The sequence below is a fragment of the Urocampus carinirostris genome, chromosome 7 (genome assembly GCF_059441175.1).
Source record: "Urocampus carinirostris isolate Australia breed hairy pipefish chromosome 7, RoL_Ucar_1.0, whole genome shotgun sequence".
Lineage (NCBI taxonomy): Eukaryota > Metazoa > Chordata > Actinopteri > Syngnathiformes > Syngnathidae > Urocampus > Urocampus carinirostris.
Window position 1 is genome coordinate 41,730,686 of NC_142355.1, and position 23,888 is coordinate 41,754,573.

A 23,888-nucleotide genomic window follows, 5' to 3' on the forward strand; every position below is an offset into this window, starting at 1 on the left:
TTAGCACCTAGGTCCCCAACCTTTTCTGTACCGCAAACCAGTTTCATGTCTGACAATATTCTTGCAAGCCCAGCCCAATAATAAAATTAATAATAATAATAATGATAACATGATGAGAATAACAATAAGCCTAAATCCACTGTGTAATCCCTAGACCACTAGGGTTGTAGATGACATAGGAAAAGGCATTTGATTTGATATCATTATCACACTATTTCTACCCAGGGTACCAGAGATGAACGTTAGAGAATAGAGAAATCAGAAGTTGTCCTAAAAGATATAACCAAACACAGCAAACAGGACACTGGAAAATACTCAAAAGTGTATCTGATGATGAATTTGATTTTGAAGGGCATTTAATAGATACATTGTTAATTTATTTTTTTGTATTGTGTTCATAGTTTACGCTGTCAATAAATTGTTTTAATCATGTCCCCACATTTTCCACTTTTCCATGTCAAAAGGTTGGCATGTATCCATTTAGCAGCAACACAAAGAGGGCAATTTTTCAATTCAATTTAAGACATATTTGTTTTTCAACCACTGTGCAGAGTAATTTATTTTTTAACTGTTTTGTGGAAAATTATCCACTTTGTGTGCCTGTGCGGTCTAGCAAAAGCTATCTTTCGTAGAATGTTCTTTTAATGGAGATGCAACCGCACCAACTGGTGGTGTTCTGCGTGATATCTATTCAACTGGCAGTCTAGTGATTAGCAATCGACAAACTCATCGCCGTCACCTGGGTTTGATTCCAGTTGCATCCTATGTTTCGATGGTGTTTCATGATATTGTAGACTGATCAGTTATTGCAAAAATAAATTAATACAAAATACTACTGTAAAACCTTGTGTATAACGCAAAGGCAAACTTCGAGTTAGTTTTTTGGTAAATGTGCGTTATACACATAAATACGGTACTTTAAAACAGGAAACATTTTGTCAGGATTAGTTTACATTGATTGTTGTCTTCTCCAATGTGCAAAGACATGGGCTGTCTGGCTTGCTCACTTTTTAGCTGCAAATGTCATCCAACTGCGCCACAGGCACAGCTAGTTTTACCCGACTAACAATGACCTCATTACAGCTTGAAAGGGCAATAAATTCTTATTGCAAATCAACTCTTCCCACAAACATTATTGCTTGAAATTAGTTTTACGTCTGCTTCATGTTCGTTGTATAGCACACAATTGTAGTTTGTAAAGTTGTTATTTGATTGCTAAATATGCACATTGTTTATATTTTAATTTGCTTTTTTTCGCAGGACTGCAGGCATCGCCTTCCAAGCACAACAGTTACTCCATGCGGATGGAAAATGCTGTTCCCATAGTGACACAGGCCCCCGGTGCTCAGCCTTTGCAGATCCAGCCAGGTCTCCTTACTCAGGTACAAGAGCAGTTAGATTGAAATTTTGCCTAAAAAACTGTAGTTGGGCAGGATTAATTACCATTTCTACCATTTATTATAATAATAATAATAATAATAATAATAATAATGCATTTTATTTAAAAGCGCCTTTCAAGCCACCCAAGGACACTGTACAGACAATGAAAAAATACAATGTAAAAAATTGTAAGCGAAATATTAAATAAAAACAAGACATAAAATCATAAAAACATAGGGAGTGGAGAAGCTATGTGTTGTAGGCAGTCCTGAACAGGTGTATTTTTAGACGGGACTTAAAAGTGGAGAGAGGTGTGCAGTTCTGGAGGTCCGAAGGTAGATTGTTCCACAGCTTTGGAGCAGCGCGACTGAAGGCTCTGGCTCCCATGGTGCTCAGGTGGGCAGGGGGCACTGACAGTCAGAGGGAGGACGAGGATCTGAGGGAGCGAGTGGGGACGTGCACCTGGAGAAGGTCGGACAGGTAAGGAGGGGCCAGGTTGTGAATGGCCATATATGTATATAGGTTTAGTTTGTAGCTGATACGATGTTGAACAGGAAGCCAGTGTAGCTGTTGGAGAACGGGGGTGATGTGCTGCTGGGAAGATGTTTTTGTGATGATGCGAGCTGAGGCGTTTTGAACCAGCTGAATTTTATGGAGGGACTTTTGAGGAAGGCCGAAGAGGAGAGCATTGCAGTAGTCAATGCGGGATGTGACAAGACTGTGGACGAGAATAGCAGTGGTGCGGGGGGTGAGGGAAGGGCGGAGTCTGATAATATTGCAGAGGTGGAAATAAGCAGCGCGGGTGATAGTGTTGATATGTGAGTGGAAGGTAAGCATGCTATCCAGGATGACACCCAGACTCTTGACTTGGGGAGAGGGGGACACTAAGGAGCTGTCGATGTTGAGAGAGAAATTGTTTACTTTGGATAAAGTGTATTTGGTGCCAAGAAGGAGGATTTCTGTTTTATTGGCATTTAATTTAAGAAAGTTTGTTGTGAACCATGTTTTGAGTTCGGAAAAGCAAAAGGTGAGGAAGGCAGGTGGGAGTATGGAGTTTGGTTTGCAGGAGAGGTAGAGTTGGGTGTCATCAGCAAAGCAATGAAAGTGGATATTAAATTTGCAGAGGATTTGACCAAGAGGCAAGAGGTAGACAATGAGGAGAAGAGGACCTAAGACAGATCCCTGGGGTAAACCTGTGGTGACTAGGGAGGGCTTTGAGGTGAAGGATTTCAGCTGGACAAACTGAGTGCGGCCAGTGAGGTAGGAGTGGAATCAACTGAAGGGAGTGTGGGTGAGACCAATGGAGGAGAGTCTATTGAGGAGGATAGGGTGAGAGATTGTGTCGAAGGCGGCGTTCAAGTCTAGGAGGATGAGGATGGAGACTAAACCGGAGTCAGATGCTATAAGGAGATCATTTACAATACGGATTAGGGCAGTCTCTGTGCTGTGGCGGGGGCGGAAACAAGACTGAAAGGGTTCATAGAGAGAGTGGAGGGATAGGTGGGAGTGGAGTTGAGCAGCAACAGTTTTTTCGAGGATTTTCTAAATAAATGGAAGGTTGGAGATGGGGCGGAGGTTGTCAAAGTTGTTGGGGTCAGCGCCATGTTTTTTCAGTGTAGGGGTAACAGCAGCGGTTTTGAAAAGTGATGGGACAATACCAGAAGAGAGTGAGGAGTGGATAATGGCAGATATGAGAGGAAGCAGGGAAGGGAGGCAGGATTTAACAAGGGATGAAGGGAGGGGTTCGAGCTGGCAAGTGGTGGGCTTGGATTTGAGTATGAGGTTGGATAATTCAGCAGTCGTGGGTGGAGCAAAACTGGAGAAGAAGTGACAAGGAGAAGGAAATTCAGATGGGGAGGGAGCAGACTGGTTTTGGTGGAGTTGGTGATGAATCTTAAGGATTTTGTGATTGAAGTACTCCATTATGGAGTTGCAGGCTGTTGTGGAGTACAGTACATTTAGTTACACTTATAGGAACACTTTGTGCAAGATTTTTCACTCATTCCAACCATTTACATTTTATAGGTACCATATTTATTCGCGTTCAATACCTATTTGTATGTATATGTTTAATACGTACAGCCATGATTAAAATCATGTTTGGACTATAATCCAACATAAAATTTACAATATATTTATTTAAGTCTGATTCGTCAGATACACCAAAAAATTGTTTCCCCACATTGTGTCTTTTTTGGGGGGGTTTATTTATATTTTCCAGGTGGACTTCATATATATATATATGTGTGTGTGTGTGTGCCCACTGCCCGATCATTGCGGGGATGGGCTCTAGCATCCCGCGACCCTACTGAGGATAAGCGGTGCAGCTAATGAGATGAGATATATATGTGTGTGTATATATATATATATATATATATATATATATATATATATATATATAATGTGTGTGTGTGAAATTATAGTAATATATATATATATATATATTTATTTTTTTTCACAGTTTCTTTTTTCATTTTTATTTAATTTCAACTTTTCTCTTGGAGAAGGTTGTCACTTAAGCCTAAGGGAAGCTGGTGATTTTAATCTGTTCATATGTTGTTAAAGCAAGGAAGAGTGGCCACACTTGAAATCCCTACACAATTCTTTCTACCTTTTTCCATATAGAAATTTCCAGGAAGGCTTTAAGTATCTCAGAGAATCATGGGAGTTTAAAGATCTCCCTTATCTCCAGTTAATCATGCAATCATGCAATATGCAGGCAGACCTTGAAGCCCTTGAGTGTGTCTATGTGTGTGTGTGTGGGCATGCCTGTGTTTCTACGGTGGCTTCGTCTGTCAGATACCAAATGGTGATTAGCTGCAGGGCTGCTTCTGAATCAGGCTCTCTGAATTGGAGGCCTCTGAGGACCTTAGGAGGTCAGGGGGAACTCGAGTCATGCAATTTATAGATCCGACAAATTCTTGAATATATAATCCGATATAAAGTACCTCGTTAGGAAGGCACGAAATGTAAATTAAATTTATGCGCGCTTTAAGTGTGGATGTGCTCCTACAGTGTACTCTTTCTGTTTATGTCTTACATAAATGCACAGGGTACTTGTTTACCATAAGGAGATTGTTTTTATGAAGCAGCATGCCGCACACCTACTAACTGCTTGCATGTGTGTATTGCTGTGTTTATGCTGTCACGGTGGGCGGTCTTGCAGGCTCGCTTTGGCTGCCTTTGTCCCCACCAGTCCCTCGACCCACACCTCTATGTCTGCCTTAATGCCCACAATACTCACCTCATAGTATGCCCCAACCTTTTGGAGAAAGCCCCAGAGCAGTGGAGGGGAAACCAAAGAATGAATGAACACATTAATTAATTGATTGCCTTTTTTGTCATTATACATAGCTCCCACAGACCACAAGACCCTTTTTTGGGGCGGCCATCTTTGATGGGAAAGAGCTATGTTTACACCACTTTATCGGCAAATTTCATCCAGTGTCAAATACTTTTAAAGCCATCATGAGAAGACAAGGAGACCCATATTATAAAGATACCTTTACAAAAACAGAGACAGATATGATGCAAAAATTTCAGTTATTATTGCGGTGGACCCATATGGATTAAGGAAAGAAAGTCAGCAGAGATTATGCAGATTTTCCCCCGATACAATACTTTCATGTATACCATTATCTCGTACTGGCCAGAGGTTTTTACACATGTGAACAGTTTCGAGCTCAGAAATCGCTGGTGGCATATAATCAGTCTGCCAAGGGCTGGGTTGGTGATGTTTTTTCAACTCCAATAAATCGAAAAGTAGTCATCATTGCAAAGGTAAGTCGCATCACGTTTCATCTTAGCTAACTGGTTGAAGTATGTAGCACAACTAACTAACAACTAACGGCTTCTCTTTTCAGTGCAGGTAAAACTAATTATAAAGCTAAACATGTACAAAAGGATAAAAATGTTGAAAAATATTAATGATGTATTTAATCTAAATATAATCTAAACTACTTTATAAATCCCGATTTTTTTTTTTGCGTGTATGTGTTTGTGTGTGTGTGTCGTATTTTCACACCAATAAGGCGGACATAAGCTTTAGAGTTTCTTTAAATTGTAGGGCGCGTCCTATTAGGCTTAAGTGTTCATGCATGCCAACGCTATAGCTTATCTAGCAATTTAAGAGTTATTGTGCTACCGAAGGCAGAACAGAGTCCTCCCCTTAATATGAATTTAATCCAGAACCTCACTTTGTCTCCATTGAATGCTTTCCGTGTTTTTGTCCGTTGTGGTATTTTGATTTCTACGATACGCAGAAGAACATGAAAGCCGAGAGGCTGCCGCTATAGAATTGAAGATCAATGAATCGAAAGTCTGCAAGTTAAAGAAAGCTGAATACAAACTCAAGTTTTTATTCATGTGGTTTACATTGTATTCAAAACTTGAATAAACCACAACCAAACTCAGTCTTGCTACTGATGTATTTTTAATACGTACTCTTGTATGCATGTCTGTGTTGTGCCCAAAAATGACCCAACCGCCTCTACTGAATGTCCCCTCTTGCTGCGCAAACATGACTAAAACATCCTTGTACCCAATTTTGTACCCAATTTTGGGGAGAATGTAACATAACAGTAAAGCACTGAGCATTTGCACCTTGAATGGTCAAGGGGAAACATTTCATGCAAGCCTTATCTGGCAGGTACGCCTCCAGTAGTGTTGAATTCTGAAATAGAACCAACTACAGAGACTGCGCTCTTTCACATGGTGCGCCTTATGGGCTCGGAAATACAGTATGTGACTTATATCAGTGTTTTTCAACCAGTGTGCCGTGAGACCTTGTGTAGTGTGCTGCAGGAAATTGGCAACTGAACCTTCATATATATCAGTTGGTAGCAGCTGATACTTTTTTTTTTTTTTTTTTTTTTTATCCACTAACAATCAGTTCATGAAAATACAGTATATTAAATAACTTATTTTGTTTGGTCACACTGTTTAAGATTGCACGATAAAAAAAATAAAAATAAACCAAATTTAAAAATATTTGCACGACTGATTATAATCTTACTAAAAAGAAAATGGAAAAAAAGAGAACATATATCTCATCTCATTAGCTGCACCTCTTATCCTCAGTAGGGTCGCGGGGGTGCTGGAGCCCATTCCAGCGATCATCGGGCAGTGGGCAGGGGACACCCTGAACCGGTTGCTAGCCAATCGCAAGGCACACAGGGACAGACAACTCGCTCGCTCATTCACACCTAGGGACAATTTGGACCGGCCAATCCACCTGAAATGCATGTCTTTGGAATGTGGGAGGAGTGTCCGGAGGAAACCCACGCAAGCACGGGGAGAACAGACAAACTCCGCACAGTAAGTCCAGTAGCTGGATTTGAACCCACACAGGAGGTTCCCAAGACCTTAGAACTGTGCCGCACACGCGCTAACCACTGCGTTACTGTGCTGCCCCGATAACATACATATCTTTACTCTGTTAAAACACTATGTTTGACAATTTTCTTTGAAGAAAATAAGGCAAGGTAAACTATAGCAAACCTTAAAGAACACGGTTCAAAATTCAAAAAAATCCTAAATTTGGGCATATGTATTAATCATTAATAACCTGTGATGCTTTCCAGATGCAGTGATCCAAAATACTTTATACTGGCAGTTTAGGCAATATGATCATTTCATTTTGAGATAAATAAATAAACAGCTGCCAGAAAACATTTGACGGATAGTGTACCTCAAGATTTCTTTTTCAGGAAAAAGAGTGCGCCTTGGCTCGAACAAGGTTGGGAAACACAACTTATAAGTGCCGAAACAGTTGAATGGCTTTTCCTAAAAATGTACACACTTTTACTTTGGCTCGTTTTCATGTCAAGGCACCCCAATGAATACCAACAAAATCAATAAACATCTGCTTTCGTGGGGTCTCTAACACTATTTGGCTGCCAGATTGGGTACTGCAGCTCCTGAACACTGACCACTTCAAGCAGCCAAATCCCATATTCGATTGGCCTGGCAACGCTTGTATATAATAAATATGTGCATATTCATTGTACCAATTGTAGAAAACGATATGTTTATAAACGCTGTAGATGGGAGTTCGGGGTGATAATGGCTTTCGGGCAGAAATCGTTTCTCATACTGTTTGTTCTTGCACTGATGCTCGTGTGTTGCCCCACAGAGTGCAGCAGGTGAAAAAGCTGGGCACCTGGATGTCACCTTTCCTTCATGATGGATTGGCCTCTGCTAAGGCACAGTGTGGAGTAGATGTCTATCAGGGAGAGAGAGGGCAGGGAACAATTCGCTGTGCTGCTTTCACTGTCTTCTGCATCCTACTCTGTCCAACTCACTGAAGTTCCCGTACCATGTTGAAACGCAGTAACTCATCAGGCCCTTAAAGGATGAGTGGTAGAAAGCCAGCCGCAGCTTCCTGTATAGGTTGGTGCTCCTAAGGACTCTCAGGAAGTGTATACTTTGCTGGACTTTCCTTATGATGGCTGTGGTCTTTGCTGTCCAGGACAGATCTTTGGAGATTAGGACCCCAGAAACCTGAATGTGTGGACCTTTTCCACACACTCATCATTGATGTAGAAGGATGGCAGATCTCTCATGTTCTCTCTGAAGTCCACGATGATCTTTCATTTTTTGTGTGTTGTTTTCAGAGCACCAGGTGGTCGGCCTCTGGATCTCCTCTCATTGGGCTGCCTTGTCGCTTTGTTAGAGCAGTCCAACCACTGTAGTGACATCAGGGAACTTGACAATGAGGTTTGTCTAATTAGCACGCAGCCCTCCAGCCCTGTGGTTATCCAGTGCTCAGGTTGTGGAAAGAGGAGAGGTGGGGACCCAGTGTCACATTCTGGGGCCTGTTTGGTCAAAAAGTCCTTGATCCAGCTGTATGTGAGGCGGGAGAGGCATAGTGTATCCAGTTTTGTGATAATTTCGGGAACACTTATCTGATGCAGGAATGCAGAAAATTTGGAAACAATCAGCAAGTGGTTGCTGTGGCATTCAGAGTCCGGAGGTGACAAATTGTTTTTCACCCGGCGTGGTAGGTGGCGGGTTGCTGATAGCGCTGGTGGACTCTATGAGTTTAAAGAAAAAACAGGGTGGGCCCTGTTAACTGGGTTACCGTTTCAAACCCGGCAGGGTAGTAACAAAACGTCTGCTTAGAAAGGTATGTAGATCACTAGTTGTGAGCAATAGAATACATAATGCACTCATAGACAGAGAGATGCAAAGAAATCCCAGAGTGTGTTGGAAATTTAGAAAGTGAATACTTATTGTGTTTAAACAATATTGGATGTAGACATCGTAGGGTTTGTACGGGTGCTTGAATGTTGTGTTTTCAATGATTAAAAAGTGCTTAAATTATGGGTGAGGTCCTTGAATTTTGTGCCATGTTTCTCAACACGTCTGCTTGAAAATTACGCTGCTCTCTGGTGGCTTCGCTTTGCCATTGCATTTCTTTTTCTATCATGACTAACTGCAGATGGAATTAGTTGATACGGCATTGGCCTATGAAGTGTCATTACTCCCTAAGGGTCACACCCAAGAGGATTGGTGCATGCTACTTCTTAACTGGGCACTATGAAATGTGTATCAGTTTAAGGAATACGTATCAATCATGGACATTTGCTGTGGGCCATGCAAAAAAATTAAGGTAGCGTTTCCATCTGGTAGATTGTAATGGGAAGAACTTCATGCAACTTAAAATGTAAGCTACATATAACATTTTCACCCAACACCTATATATTTGTGGTATACTCTAAATCTCAAAATCGTGACTTGTTGAATGCACACTCAAGATTAAAATGTACATATGTAAATTGCAGATATGTTTGTGTTTTGCAAAATACAGATTTCAAATCGGGGTTTTTTTCTCATTCGAAGGTACTGAAGAAATTGAAAAATTGGCGTTGAAAGTCCTTTAAAAAAAGCTTGAATTTGACCATGAAAAGGGTGTACTAACTTTGTATTACATATCAATGTGCATACATCAACAACATAAACTACGTTAACAAAATTGTTTTATAAACTCTCGGGCTCACCTCTTGAGGCTAATTCATTTGCTTTTGCATCGCTAGGAGACTTAGATTAATTGCACCCTTATAAGTAATTATCCAAATAAATCATGTTTTCATGTTTTGTTGCACACTTTCCCTAATGCATGACTGTTTCTCTCTTTACAGTCTTTTTATTATCTGCTTTGCATTTGATCTTTGGTGTTTGAACTCCCTATTGTGTGTGGTTTTACCTCAGCAGGCTTGGCCAAGCACTACCCAGCAAATCCTGCTTCCTCCGGCCTGGCAGCAGCTCACTCACACTTCGGTTCAGCATGCAGCCGTCATCCCCGAATCCATGAGCAACACACAGCCTCTTGCCAACTGGAGGTAAACAACATCTTTCGCTCACCTAATATGAGATTTTGGAATCTTTGCATGCGGATAAATGAGCTGGCAAGGGTCTAAGTAAACTGAAAGAGTGGTAACTAATTACTTTGAAGCGTCTCTCAGTTCCATTAAATTTGCATGAAATGTACACATGACTTTTGAGACTTTTCTGGGACATAAAGAAAGTAAGGATGTTAGATACAATTTTTTTAGATCAAGCCAAACAAAAAATGCTCAACTATTGAGCTGGCCTAATTTCAACACTAATTTGTAAAAACGGAATACACATGTCGTTTTGACGGTAGTTCCAGGATTTTTACGATTGCTTGTAATCTTTAAAAAAGGTTGAATTTTAATGTTGTCTTTTCAAGAAGAGAAAAAAGGTTGAATTTTGGGTGAAGTGCTTGGAAATGCTTGAAATTGCCATTTTTGTCCCCAGTCCAACTCTGTAGACCACTCAATAAATGAAGAAACAATGCATACAAATAACACCAACATGCCTAATTTGGTCGCTTGTCGCACCCAAAAGGACAGCGCTATTTAGAAAACTGGTCACTCAGGTCACTGATAAATCAAATGCCTCCCCAGATTTATTTAATGAAACAAATAAAATAAAAAGTGAGGTGTTTAGACATCAAGTAAAAATGGTGTGATAAGCTTCCATCTTTTCTCGAATTGATCTAGTTTCAGTTGAAGTCTTGCAGTGATTTTTTTCCATAATGTACATTTGCTTTAATTTGTCTCACTATTGTTTTATGTCAGGAGGTTGTGGTTATTTAGTAATTAGTCATTTTATGTGTTTTGCAGGGGATTTATGCAAAACACATGAAATATAAAGTAAAATATTTCCAGATCTACAAAAAAAAGATAAAATACAAAACAAATTTAGCTTTATACGCACTAAACAGATTTAAAGTCAAACAACACAAAACCCCAGAAAATGCAAATGAATAAATGAATAAAAATGAAAAATATTAACTCCTCATTGCTATAAATAAATGCTAGAATGCAAAAATAAAATTAACTATTTCCAAATCAATTTTAACCAATTTAGACACAGATCATTGAAAAACACACATATAAATTTAAATAAGTAAAGCAGAAATCAAAAATCATCAGTCTTTAAGATTAAAAGATTGAATGCACCATGCTTCAGAGCAATTATTATTATTGAAATTAGTGCAAATTGGGTAATTTTTTCTGCTCTTATAAATACACTACTTTCTTTCTTTCTTCCTCTGTATTGAACTCAATTATTACCCAACACCTATATATAGCGCCCTTTTCTTTTTTGTAAGCAAGTGTGAAGTAGCCAAGCAGCGCATGCATTGTTGAGGCAGAATGGTGGAATTTGTCAGTTTATAGTAGCCCATTGACACAAAAAGTTTAGTTTAGATAGGAACAGCTCAAAATAGCAAAGTATGTGCTAGCAACAACTTTATTTTAGTCATCAAAGTCATCAAAGTCACCAACAAAAATCAGCACTGGATTTCTTCCTTTGAAGGTACTGAAAAATTGGCCTTGACAGTGCTTAAATTTGGTCACGAAAAAAGTATACGACCACTGAAGCTCCACTCTTGGGACACACTAATTTCAACACTAATTTGTAAAGAGGGAAAACACATGTCGTTTTGATGGTAGTTCCCTCCAAAAAGAATGACAGTTCAGGAGAAATTCACTGTTTTGAAGTCCAAAAGGGTGACCTACCTGAATTGTACATATCCGAGGAAACATTTTTTGATGCGGGTAGGTGGGTATTTGTTAGATTGAATGAATCAGGTCTTTGAGTTGATGCATTAAAATTGGTGTAGAGTGTTGTTGGTGGATTGAGGGTTGTATGTGACAATGTGAATAATGCAGGAGTTTACAACAATCTGCATTTGATAGGTAGCAAAATAACACAGCACCATGTCGTTACAAAATTTGATTATTAACCCGTTACAGTACTCATTACCTAGAAAAGTAATTGTGTTCCAGGAGCGTGTTCCTTTGTAACACGTTACTCATAACATTGCTCACTGACATCCTGTTCTTCATCTTTATGGAAACACAAGAATACCAGTGTATTTATGAGAGGATATTTACCCTTAAGAGACATGATAATAATGATGATTGAGACTTTACATAGGCACAGAACATTAAAAAACAACATCAATGAACTACCAAATGAAACAATAAAATATTTGCACAAAAACAAGAGGTGTAATACAATAATATAATACATAATCATGTGCCCAAAGTGAGTAGACAAAGCCGAACCTTTGGAATGCTTCCCTGATTCAATTTTGCAGGGAGAACATATTCAAAATAAAAACCATAACACAGCACCCTACCTAAATAAATGACATTACAAACCTACAATTTCAACACAATAATATACCAACACTTGTAAGGACAGGTACTAACGATGGTCAGGACACAATACCAACATTGGTAAGAAACCAGACATACATTACATAGCACACTAAGACCCTTGCAGTGCATATTGTGACCAGAACTGTTTTGAGACTAGTTTAAACCTGTGAATATTTTTGCATTGTTTACTTGTAAACTCAGACTGTTCCAGGGTTTCACACCACGTAGAGAAATAGAAAAACCTTTACATGTAGTTCGAACTCTAGGTACTTTAAATTCTCAATAGCCTCTCACATTATGAACACTTTGTTGAATTTCAAACATTATCTGTAAATTTACGGGCGACAGTTTGTTAAAACCTTTACATAAGGTTATACCGGTTATATATTTGACATGGTCCTGAAATTTGAGCATCTTAGACTGTAGAAACAGTTCATGCGTATGATCCAGAAAGGCATACGATTCCACTGCATTTTGATAAGTGTTTCCCCACATTTCACCACTATATGTTAAATATGGAAGTACCCAGTTTACAGTACAAAGTATGGAGTGCGTCCTGATCAAGGAACAGTTTTACCTTGTTCAAAATTACAAATCATGGAGATTTTGCTTATTATGTGTCTAACGTGGGGTTTCCAGGACATTTGGTTATCAATTATGACTCCCTGGAATGTATTTTCATTCATATTTTCAAATGTTGCATCATCTATCAGAATAGGTAATTCTATGTTTTATTTAAAATTGGCCAAAAACATTATCTAGGTCTTATTTACATTTAATAGCAAGTCATGTTTATTTGCGTAGCCTTTACAAGAAGTCGCGAAGGGCTGCACACACTACAGACTATTATTACACAATCGTATGATCTAAAATCTACAAGGGCAAGAAAAAAACTCCATCCATCCATCCATCCATTATCTGCACCACTTATCCTCATTAGGGTCGCAGGGGTGCTGGAACCCATCCCAGCTATCTTCGGGCAGTGGGCAGGGGACACCCTGAACCGGTTGTCAGCCGGTCAAAGGGCACACAATGACAGACAACTCACTCGCACTTACACTTAGGGACAATTTGGACCGGAGTGCCTGGAGGAAACCCACACAAGCACGGGGAGAACATGCAAACTCCACACAGGAAGGTTCGATGTCATGACCTCAGAACTGTGTCGCACACGTGCTAACCGCTGTGCTGCAGAAAAAAACTCAGCATGACGAAATTAAAACCTTGAGAAGGGGCCGCACATCGGGTAATCCTCCTTTTAGGATGACCAGGCTGCAATGGATGTTGCCAAGGGCATCAACAAACATCACACAGCCATCATCACTATGAAACATAGGTCATTCATAAGCTATAGAATAAAAGTGTGTTTTAACCCTACATTTAAACAGTTTCACTGAGGTTGAATCTCAGAGGGCAAAGCATTCCGCAGCACTAGGGTCTGAATGGAGAATGCTCTCGAACCTGGGGATTTCTTCTTGGTTCTTGGGATCACTAGTAGACCATCACTTTCCAACCCAAGGCTCCGACTAAGAAATTAAATCTGAAAGATATGAGGGGGCAAGTACATGCATAATTTTTTTCATAATACCCACAGAACTTAAAAATCACATTTTTAAACTGACAGTGCAGGTTAACCAAAATTGGGGTAGTGTGATGAAACTTTCGTGTCTTAGTTAAAAGCTTCTCTGCGGTATTTTGTACCAGCTGCAGGCTCTTGATACCAGACTTCAGTAGACCAGAGAGTAGTACATTACAGTAATTGAGATGGAAGGTAACAAACATTTTAATTATAATCTCGGCATCAGACTGAGACAATATAGTGCAAATTTTGGCAACGTTGTAAAGATTGTAAAATTAAATACATACATCCATTGTTTTAATGAATTTCAATATCCGATTGACAGTCGTTATTCTTTCTGTATAATCAATGTCACTAACATATGTTGGTGTCATCTGGAACCGAATGAGCTTAAGCATTTAAGACATTGCAAAAATATTGTTTATGTACACATCAAAGAACATACACTTTGCCTCTCAGTTAGACAACTTGTGTAATGGAAATGAAAAGCAGTCTGCAGGGAGGGAAGCAGGATGCAGGGTTTATACTGTGCATGTTCAGATTTGCGGGGGGCCGTGTATGTTTAGTCATTCTCCGCTGTACATCTGTGACAATTTCAAATCATCTTCAAATGTCCCCCTCCTCAACCATCAACTTCCTCTCTGCTAGCTTTTTTTCTTCCCATCCAATATCTCTCTCTGGTCTAAGAGAAACAATCAGGAAAAATGTCGCACTGCCTCTGCAGAGCTATCACTCCACAGATGGTGTCAGCTCCTTTGTCCTCCCTGTTTTCTTTGTCCCTAACTCTCTCTCTCTGTGCCTACCCTTAAAACATTTTGTTTTCATTTTTAAAGAGTTTCTTTACACATCTGTTACCACATTTGGGAGGGAAAAACTACACCTGTACACTGAAAAAAAAACATGCCGACTGAATTTTAATTTTGTGTTTTCAAGGCTTAAAAAGTGCTTGAGTTGTGGGTGAAGTGCTTCAAATAGTTACCTTGTTTCCCAGGAGTCTGACTCGATACACCACGCAATAAAGCCACAGTGTGAAATATTTGACCACTAGATGGCATTGTATTGTCTTATGCGAAGAAAAACCAATGCCAATGAGCACAATGTATGCAAGAAAAAACGAATATACGATTTACTTCATCAAACTCATTCCGTGTTATAAACACTCTGCAAATAAGCCTGAACTAGGAAATAATTGCAATTGAAAATCCTATTGTTTCCTTTTCAAATTGTTTTATTATATTTGTTTAATTTAGACATTTCTTCAAAATTGCCTCTAATTCATGTGAGGGTTTTTTTTGCTTCAATTGGGTTTGTTTTTGTCGACTTGGTCTTAACTTTAATTTCAAAAGGGATTAATACAAGTCTTAAAATGTCTGGAATTTAACTAGCCCTAATAGGTAGGAACCTTGAATGAGCTCAAAATAAATTAACATAGAAATGTCTGCGGCTGTATTCTCCTTTGAAGTGTTGCTTACCTGTGTTTTGTCCAACAGAAATTCCCACCCTCATGGTAGCCATTACAATCCCATCATGCAGCAGCCAACATTGTTGGCTGGCCACGTCACTCTCCCATCCAACCAGCCTCTCAATGTTGGAGTGGCTCATGTTATGAGGCAACCCTCATCCAATAACAACTCCTCTTCGAAAAAGAACAAACACCACCAGGATTCTGCCAGGTATGTTTGGTTAATAATGATGACATTTGCTGAGCTGGTGCACACATTGCTTTTCACTGGAAATGCTAAATGTGAATTTAAAAAAATCAGTTTTATTAATGTAAAATGCATTTTTAACCTATAAACTCAAATTTTGGGTGCGCTTATACACGAAGTAATACAGTCTGAGCAGTTGAAAAATGTAACAGGAATCGAACCCAGGTCGCAATGGTGCAAGCACTGAGTCCTTACCATTGGGCCACAAGTAATGTAACTATTAAATGAAAAGGCATTTGGTTTTATCGCATTATCACACCTTTCCAGATCACGGTACCAGAGATAAATGTTAATTTCGTTGAGCATATTACATGTTACAATGACAACAAATTTGTCACTTAGAATAAAAGAATATAATAGAACCTTCATTGTCATTACACAAAGTGTCAATAAAATTAAAAGCTGCCCCATATACTGCACATATACATGTAGAATTTAAAGTGACATCTGATTTTAAAAATAACATAGAACTTAAAAATAGTGTTATTACTAATTGAATGACAAAAAATGTGTCACAATACTTAGAAGAGACTAGAAAAGTTATATTACAACATTCACTTCTAGTACTAAAACTAGAGTGATAAAATAGTTTTATTCCTTTGTTCCAGTCCAAGAATTGTGACAAATTTATTGTCATTGTGACATGTGAAATGCACAACCAGATTAACATTCGTCTCTGGTACAGTGACTCAAAAGGGTGATACATTAGTTATTTATATTACACGAATCCATCCCAAGTATTGTAAGTAACAAATTTATTGTCATTGTAACATTTGAATGGCACAAAGAAATTAAACATTCATCTCTTGTACCGTGACTGAAAATAGTGTGGTTTAATAGTTCTATTCTATTCTTTGATTCTCTTCTAAGTTTTGTAAGTGACACATTTATTGTCGTTGTAACATGTGAAATGCACATAAGAATGTATGTTGTCTCTGGTATCATGACTGAAAATGAGACAAAATCCACTGCCTCTTTGTATGTCATCTATACCAGTGGTCGGCAACCACCAGGCCACAAACCGTTTGGCTATGTGTCATTTGGTACTGGGTTGCACAGAAAAAAAAGATGCTTTATTTTTGGTTTTACCATACTTAGACATGCTTTTGTGCGTCTACCTTAAAGGAAATCTTCAGCCTATGAAGTGTCATCCACTCAGACAGTCGTTTCACCACAGCGTTCCAAAAGGGTGAAGGAGAACACGCCCCCGCGGTGTGCCGTGCTCCAAAGCAGCTCGGCCTCCGTTTGCCCTCCCCTGCTGGGCCGTGGGGGAAGCGGCTGGGGGACTACTGAGGCCAAGCAGGTTTCTAGCACCACTCGCTGCCATCCGCACCAACAACATGTCCCCAGACAGACCATTATCATTCCTGACACGCCCAGTCCTGCCGTCAGCATCATCACGATCAGCAGTGACACCGATGAGGAAGACAACCACACGTTTAAAAATAGGTCAGTGGCGCCTTTTGGAAGAAATTGATAAATTGTTTGGATATTTTTTGCTCAGTGCTGCATCAAAAACATGTGAGAGGGTGAGTGCAGTGTTCCCTCTAAGCTGAGCTTGTGTGCAATTATGCACTGCCCAGGCTTGCTCAGAGCACCAAAAAATATACTGCGCATAAAAATCAGGGCTTGAAATTAGTTAACATCTGCACAGTTATAAGCCCAGTATATTGAAGTCAATGTCAACACGAGATTGAGTTAATAGAATCAAGCGTGCATTTGAGCTCCAGTTCTTGCACCATAATAGAGGGGAGGACGATAGAGATGGCGGTGGAAATGGTAGAGAATGGAATGGAGAATTATTTTTGATCCCCCAGACAGATATAGAGAAAAAAATGTGGTTTACTTTAATTATAGCCCGCACAGTTAAGACTATGTACTTTCGTGACCTTTCTCACCTTGGTGACCATGTCAATGTTACAGCACAAGTTTGCAACTTTTTTTAGAGAGGCGGTTCTTTCGGCTCACTTAAAAGAGCGTGCTCTCTCAGCTCCCAAACAAGTTGTTTTTGTAGCTTTTATCCATGTATTATATACTAAAAATTGTTATGTAACATTAAGTCAAGTCAAGTCATTTTTAATTGTATAGCCCTTAATCACAAAGAGACTCAAAGGGCTGCACAGGTTACTGCACAGACTATTATTACAGACATTGAGACATTATTATTATTACAGACTATTACAGACTATTACACCATCCCCTGATCTGAAACCAACATGAGGGCAAGGAAAAATTCAAAAACCTCAACATGAGGAAAATGACGAAACCTTGAGAAGGAATCGACTATACATGATTTATAATACCCCCCGTTTTTACAGAACAGACTCTTGACAATGATATAATCCATCCATCAATCCATTATCGGCACTGCTTATCCTCAGTAGGGTCGCGGGGGTGCTGGAGCCCATCCCAGCTATTCTCGGGCAATGGGCAGGGGACACCCTGAACTGGTTGCCAGCCAATCGCAGGGCACACAGAGACAGACAACCATTTACTCGCTCATTCACACCTAGGGACAATTTGAACAGGCCAATTACCTGAAATGCATGTTTTTGGAATGTGGGAGGAAACCCACGCAGGCAAAGGGAGAACATGCATACTCCACACAGGAAGGTTCGATCTCATGACCTCAGAACTGTGTCGCACACGTACTAACCACTGCGCCGCTGTGCTGCCCCGAAGACATATTTGCAAAAAAAAAAATGATTCAAAAATGTTTATTAAAATTTTCAATTTTAAAAAGTGACATTGGATAATTTCTCACGCCACACCTGACGATCTCTCACAGTGGTTGAAAGTCACTGTTTTAAGCGATGCTCACAGACTTTGTGTGCTAAGAGACGTGGAAGCTTAGAGGGAACATTTGCTGAGTGTGCTGAGTTGATTGCGGACATAATTAAATTGCCAAAGGTATAGTGTTCTCGCATGAAGCCCCAAACAAACCACTGTTTTGTAACGTGAAAGGTGGTTGTACGGAATTTGGAACCTATTTCTCGCTGCAACCATCCGCCGGCTTGTGTCATTATTGCTGCTTTCGTCAGCGCTTTCATGATTCAAGCACGTGCATTTCTTAGACATGCTTGTATAAACTCTTATCTTTTCGTCTTTCTTGGTGTTTGGACTGTACTTGAAGCAACCCTTTCCTTACTTTCACCATGTTCATGCTACACATACAAATCAAAAGAAACCTGGAGGTGAGAATGAAGTTCCCTAACCCCCCCTTTCTTCCTACCTAACGTGTTCTGCCCCAAACAGCCCTGCAAAAAGTAGAAAAGCAGACAGGTGCGATGGAAAATCAAGCATGACGGCTCTTTGAACTCAGTTAGGCATTGTTAACACATACTTCATAAAGAAAAGTAACTTTTAACTTTTTAAGAACACCTCATATGATGCACCCAACCAGTAAAGAAGATAAAATATTGTATAGTAGAATATATTCACATTTCTTTAAAAAACAATATAACAACCTAAACCAAAACAACTTCAGATCATAATATTCCCTCAAATGGCTACACTTTTGATTGAACAAGGTGCATTATTTAACGCCTCCTAGTGGTTAAGAAACCTAATCAAAAAACAACCCATTTTTATTCAAATGATAAGCAAAAATCCATGAACTATCATATAACCTCCGTAATTTGGATTCCTCTACCATACAGTGAAAACTGTTGGTCAAATAATACAAGCTGTCCATTTAAGACAATCGTAAACGCTTCATTTAAGTAGCTTTAGCCATTTTTTAGCAAGGGTGATACCCAATGAGACAGACTCAACATGCACTAACATGAAATTGAATCCAACGATATATATATATTTATATATATATATATATATATATATATATATATATATATATATATATATATATATATATATATATATGTACCGTAAATTCCGGACTATAGAGTGCACCTGACTATAAGCCGCACTCACCACTTTATAGGTGATTTGCCACTTTTGTACTTACACAAGCCGCACCCATGTATAAGCCGCGTGCGCCCGCATTAATACTTGTGACACAATCACAAGTTTAACCCAAGCCAGGTTGTAAGTTCCACGATTATAACCACATATATAGTACTTGATTCTAGAACCACAGTTGGCATCATAATTGGAAAATGATACCCGGAATTAACGTATGATGCAGACTTGTAAAGTCCGGGTCCCGTTGAAAGTAATCCAAGGAAACAAAATGTATATTTCCAAAGTTAAGGGTGGGAAAAATATATATCCACTATTGTCCGCTGCGACAACAGACAGATCTACCGGTAACTCAGCTTTACCCCAATTCCCATCAGCCCGTTATGTAGAACACATAACAGAATAAATCTCTGAAATAAATACATTACAAAAATATACAGTTTCAAATACATATTATACATGGTTACACATATTTACGAAGAAAGACGGTACACCGAGAGAGTTTTCAAAGCTTTAATAATAATAATATAACTTTCATCCCAAACCGTGCTTTTGAAAGGTACCAACACGCTAGTAGGATCACGCTCGCAATGTATCAAACGTGCTTGTTAAAAAAAAGCATCACGTAGTTGTGAAATTTACGGAAGATGGTCCTCAACTTCCTCCTCATATTTGTCGCCGTCAATCCGTCTTCCACATTATCGGAACTTAACTTAACCATACAGACAATGTATGCTTGTACTTAGAGGTTGCAGTCTTTCTTGGGGCACACATTCTACTCTTGATTTTACCTTTTATACTCGAGCGCAGCTGGTGGCCGTTAGAAAAATTCCATAAATTGGCCGCTTCCCTGAATAAGCCGCAGGGCTGAACATTTGGGAAAAAAGTAGCGGCTTATAGTCCGAAATTTACGGTATATGTATATGTAATGATGCACAAAACAATCTTTGGCTTTTGTTGTTCTTTGTCTTCAAGATAATGAAATCCACATGTCATATATTTTTCACTATCTGCGTTAAGCCATGCTACACATAACTAAAGTAAATGTTACCGGTATTTTTCTGTGGTGTGAAATCGCTGGTTTTGAATTGCGTTTGCGGTGCATTATCCCAATATACTCATAAGGAATGCTATTTACCATTATTTATTTATTTTTATCTTTGCATTTTTTGTCAAGACAAAGGGCTGCGACGCACTGAAAGCGGGTCCGTGACCCGCTTTTGGGTGCTGGCCCACCAGTATGCACCATTTTGAAAAAAAAATCTAAATTCAATCAGTCCGGCCCTAGGCTTGTTAGCCTTTTTTTGGCCTTTTGTCTCTATAACTTTGAGACTGTTGATGGAATGTAACTGAAAACGAGTGCTAAAATGCAAACTACAAACATTTCAAGTTAAAAAAAAACACACCATTTTACTCTTTGCCCAGCATTTTTCAGTTTTTTGTGTACGCCTAGCTACAAGATGGTGGACAACAATGTCAGATCCCTTTAGGTTGTTTTGAGTGATTAAATTAATCAGTGAAGTTATGTTAAAAAAAGAATCTTTTTTTAGGCACAAGGAATAACTAAAAATACACTCTGACACTTTAAAATAGGCAACACTTTTTTTTACCAATTCTGGATCTCAGATCCCTTAACCACTAAAGTTGTTGGGGCATCATTTTCTGTGGTGGGTCTTGGGAAAGTGTAGCCTAGCGGTGCCCATCCCTCTCTAGGCCGTTTTTTTTTGAGTGGGGTAGGAGTTTGCTCCCTCACATGAAACAGATAGTACTGGATTCCATGGTTACTAGTAGCAGAAAAAACATCCTGATTTGACTCAGATACAGCACCTTCATCATCTTGTTGTCTTTGTTTTTTTATGTACAGCAGGGGTCTCCAACATGGTGCCCGTGGGCAACAGGTTGTCCCTGAGGGTATCTGACATGCCTGCAGACCTGTTCTGAAAATAGCTCACCAGTGCTGGTTTTGAAAAATTTTAGGTGAAGTGTTTTCATATGCTTGGAAATGTTGCCATATTTCTTAGGTTAAGTGTTGAGCGAGGGTTTTAAACTTATGTTATGGTTCCAAATTAGGATTGAGGCTAGGGTAACAACTTGAATTATGTGTACATTTGGGGTAAGGAACTAGGATTTGAGCTCCAAATTAGGGTTCTAGTCTCTATGTGGGTTTCTATAATAGGTTTAGAGCTTCAGTTACAGTTTTAAACAGGGTGAAGGCCTGGTTTACAGCTATTGTTAGGTATATGGCTAGGGTTAGGAGCAAAGGTTTAGGGTTCCGAAATAAGGTTGGGGCTAGGGTTCTGGTTTGAAACTTAAGGGTTTGGCTCCTGATTTTTTTGAGTGGTTGACAGGGTCTATTTAACCCTACTTCCAGTAATTAACTGGGTGATAACATAGTAACAACAAGTTGTCTTTTTTTTAGAAATGCATTTAAAACTGGTAGCACTTGGTACTAATTTAAAAAAATAATTGCTCTCCGCTTGAGAAAGGTTGGAGACCCCTGATGGACAGCATTATTTTGCTATCCAGAGATGAGCCGGACCTTTGCAATGACGGGCAGCGCCGTGTGTGACAATAGTGGGGTATGTTCATTTTGTGTTCCATTACATTCATTCTTTGCAGCTCATCTTCCAAGCAAAGAACAAACGTGATCAGCTGTGTGACTGTGCACGATTCACCTGACACCGACTGGTCCAGAAAAAACAGCCCTCACTCTGTGGAGTCTCGACGCCACAATAATAACAACAACAACAACTTTGACACCAAAACCAACACTCTGGACAACTACAACAACAGCAACCAGCGCACCATCATCATTCCCCCTCTTAAAACTCAGACCAGCGAGGTTATCACTGAGTGTGAACGCTTGATTCCAGGTAACTGAAACATTCAAGTTAACGTCTTGCTTCAAAACCTTTCTTAGTCCAATGACACACTTTTGTCTTTTTCTGTTCAGATGCAATGAATAATCAGAATTCCCCTTACAAGTTCAAATCCTCTAACGGAGTGCTTTTGGGGAATACTCACTACTCTGCTGGTGTGACGGCACGGTACAGACAGCAGCGCTCAGGGCCGCACCCACTCCAACAACAGTCTCTCAATCTCAGCCAGGTACAAACAACAAATGTCACCCCACACTAAACACTATCAAAAAGTATCAATATGCTAACTGGAGAAATATTTTTAACAGTACAGGCAGAGGGCCGAGAAACTTTGTTTAAAAGATAAAATGCGGCTTTTAAAGCGTCTTTAAAAAGTTGAAAGTAATTCATTTTTCTCTATTAAGTATTTGTTAAAGGGATTATAAAATTGTTTTTTCTCTTTTAGGTACAATATGTGTCATGTTTCGCCACACAATCATGCAGATATGTTGCAAAATAGTCCACGCCTAAGAAGTTTAGTCTCAAATTAGAACGATTGACCTCATCATATCCCCTCACTTATAACAATGGCTATTCCCGTTTAAAGACAGACAGCGGCGGTAGTAAACAGAGATTGCACAGCGTTCATTTCTGCTTGCAGGAATTGAAACTTTGCTCGCTAGGGGACTTTTGACCGTTTTGTCTGAATTGCGTACTTCGATAATGAAAACCTGCGTGAGGTAAGATTAACTGCAGTCGTGTACAGCGTGTTTTTCTTTTTTTTTCCTTCACCTCCTTTTCTGTCAGTTATTGTGACCTTTTCTTTGTTATTGTATCTTAAAATAAATATATTGTCCTGATAGCTCTTCGTTAGCGTCTGGGCTAAGGTTTCCAGTTTTGTTTGGTCCAGGTAAGCCCTGTTAGCAGTCGGCTAGCTGGCTGGCCTGCTGTGGTCGATTGATTTTGTTCCTGGCTAGGTTTGTTTGTTGCCTTGGCTGTTTTTTGTTGTTGGCTCCCAGTTATACTGGCCATTTACTGCTTGCTTTTTGTCGGCCAGCCTCCCGTTTTTTCGATGTACCATTGCTGCTCCCACCTGCGACACAATGCCTCGGCATTCTCCACAAAAACTACCAAAACTTGGCTTAAAACACTCTTCGACCAATTAACAAGTAGACCAATATGGCGACTGGCTGGCTAGGGTGCTGCTGTTCTTCTCATAACATCACAGCTCAGAAAGTCATAGACGAAGCAAACTGTCTTCAAAGAGCATTATCTTGGAAAATAATCGGAATACAGACGCTTCCCTACTTACTACCCTTTGAAAAAAGGTACATACGAAAAAAACATTTGGGATGTTGAAAAAAATCTGGACATTGCTGTAAGTTAGATTTTGTATTGTGTGCTCCTTTTCCCGAGTAGAGGACAGTACTGTAGTGCTTCTTTTTGTAGCGTGGCGCTGTGAGAGGTCACCCAGCATCCACCCCGAAGAAGAAATCTGGCTTCTACTTCCTAGTTCGTGTGTAAACATACTACGTTTACTGTATCTTTAGCCCGCTAATAACTTTGACGTTTGTTTTGGTTTAATATCTCATGCATCCATTCAATATTTTTGGTGTTAAGAGTAAAAAAGAGGCGAGCTGTTTCTTTTAAAATGAAGGTGAAATAAGAAGGATTGATGCGGTTCTACCACGGAGGAGGAAGTAGCCTAACTCTTGAAGCCCATCTTCCACAAGTATGTTAAACT

General features: G+C 39.5%; 1 protein-coding gene across 1 annotated transcript in view; it reads left to right on the forward strand.

Annotated features, from left to right (window-relative positions):
• hipk2 (homeodomain interacting protein kinase 2) overlaps positions 1–23,888 on the forward strand; it is a 173,896-nt gene that overhangs the window by 141,387 nt on the left and 8,621 nt on the right. Inside the window, exons 9-14 of the mRNA XM_088341004.1 lie at positions 1,261–1,382; positions 9,595–9,722; positions 15,147–15,329; positions 16,491–16,814; positions 21,906–22,159; positions 22,240–22,394. Coding sequence (XP_088197130.1) covers positions 1,261–1,382; positions 9,595–9,722; positions 15,147–15,329; positions 16,491–16,814; positions 21,906–22,159; positions 22,240–22,394 — 1,166 coding nt within the window. The remainder of the gene's footprint in view (positions 1–1,260; positions 1,383–9,594; positions 9,723–15,146; positions 15,330–16,490; positions 16,815–21,905; positions 22,160–22,239; positions 22,395–23,888) is intronic.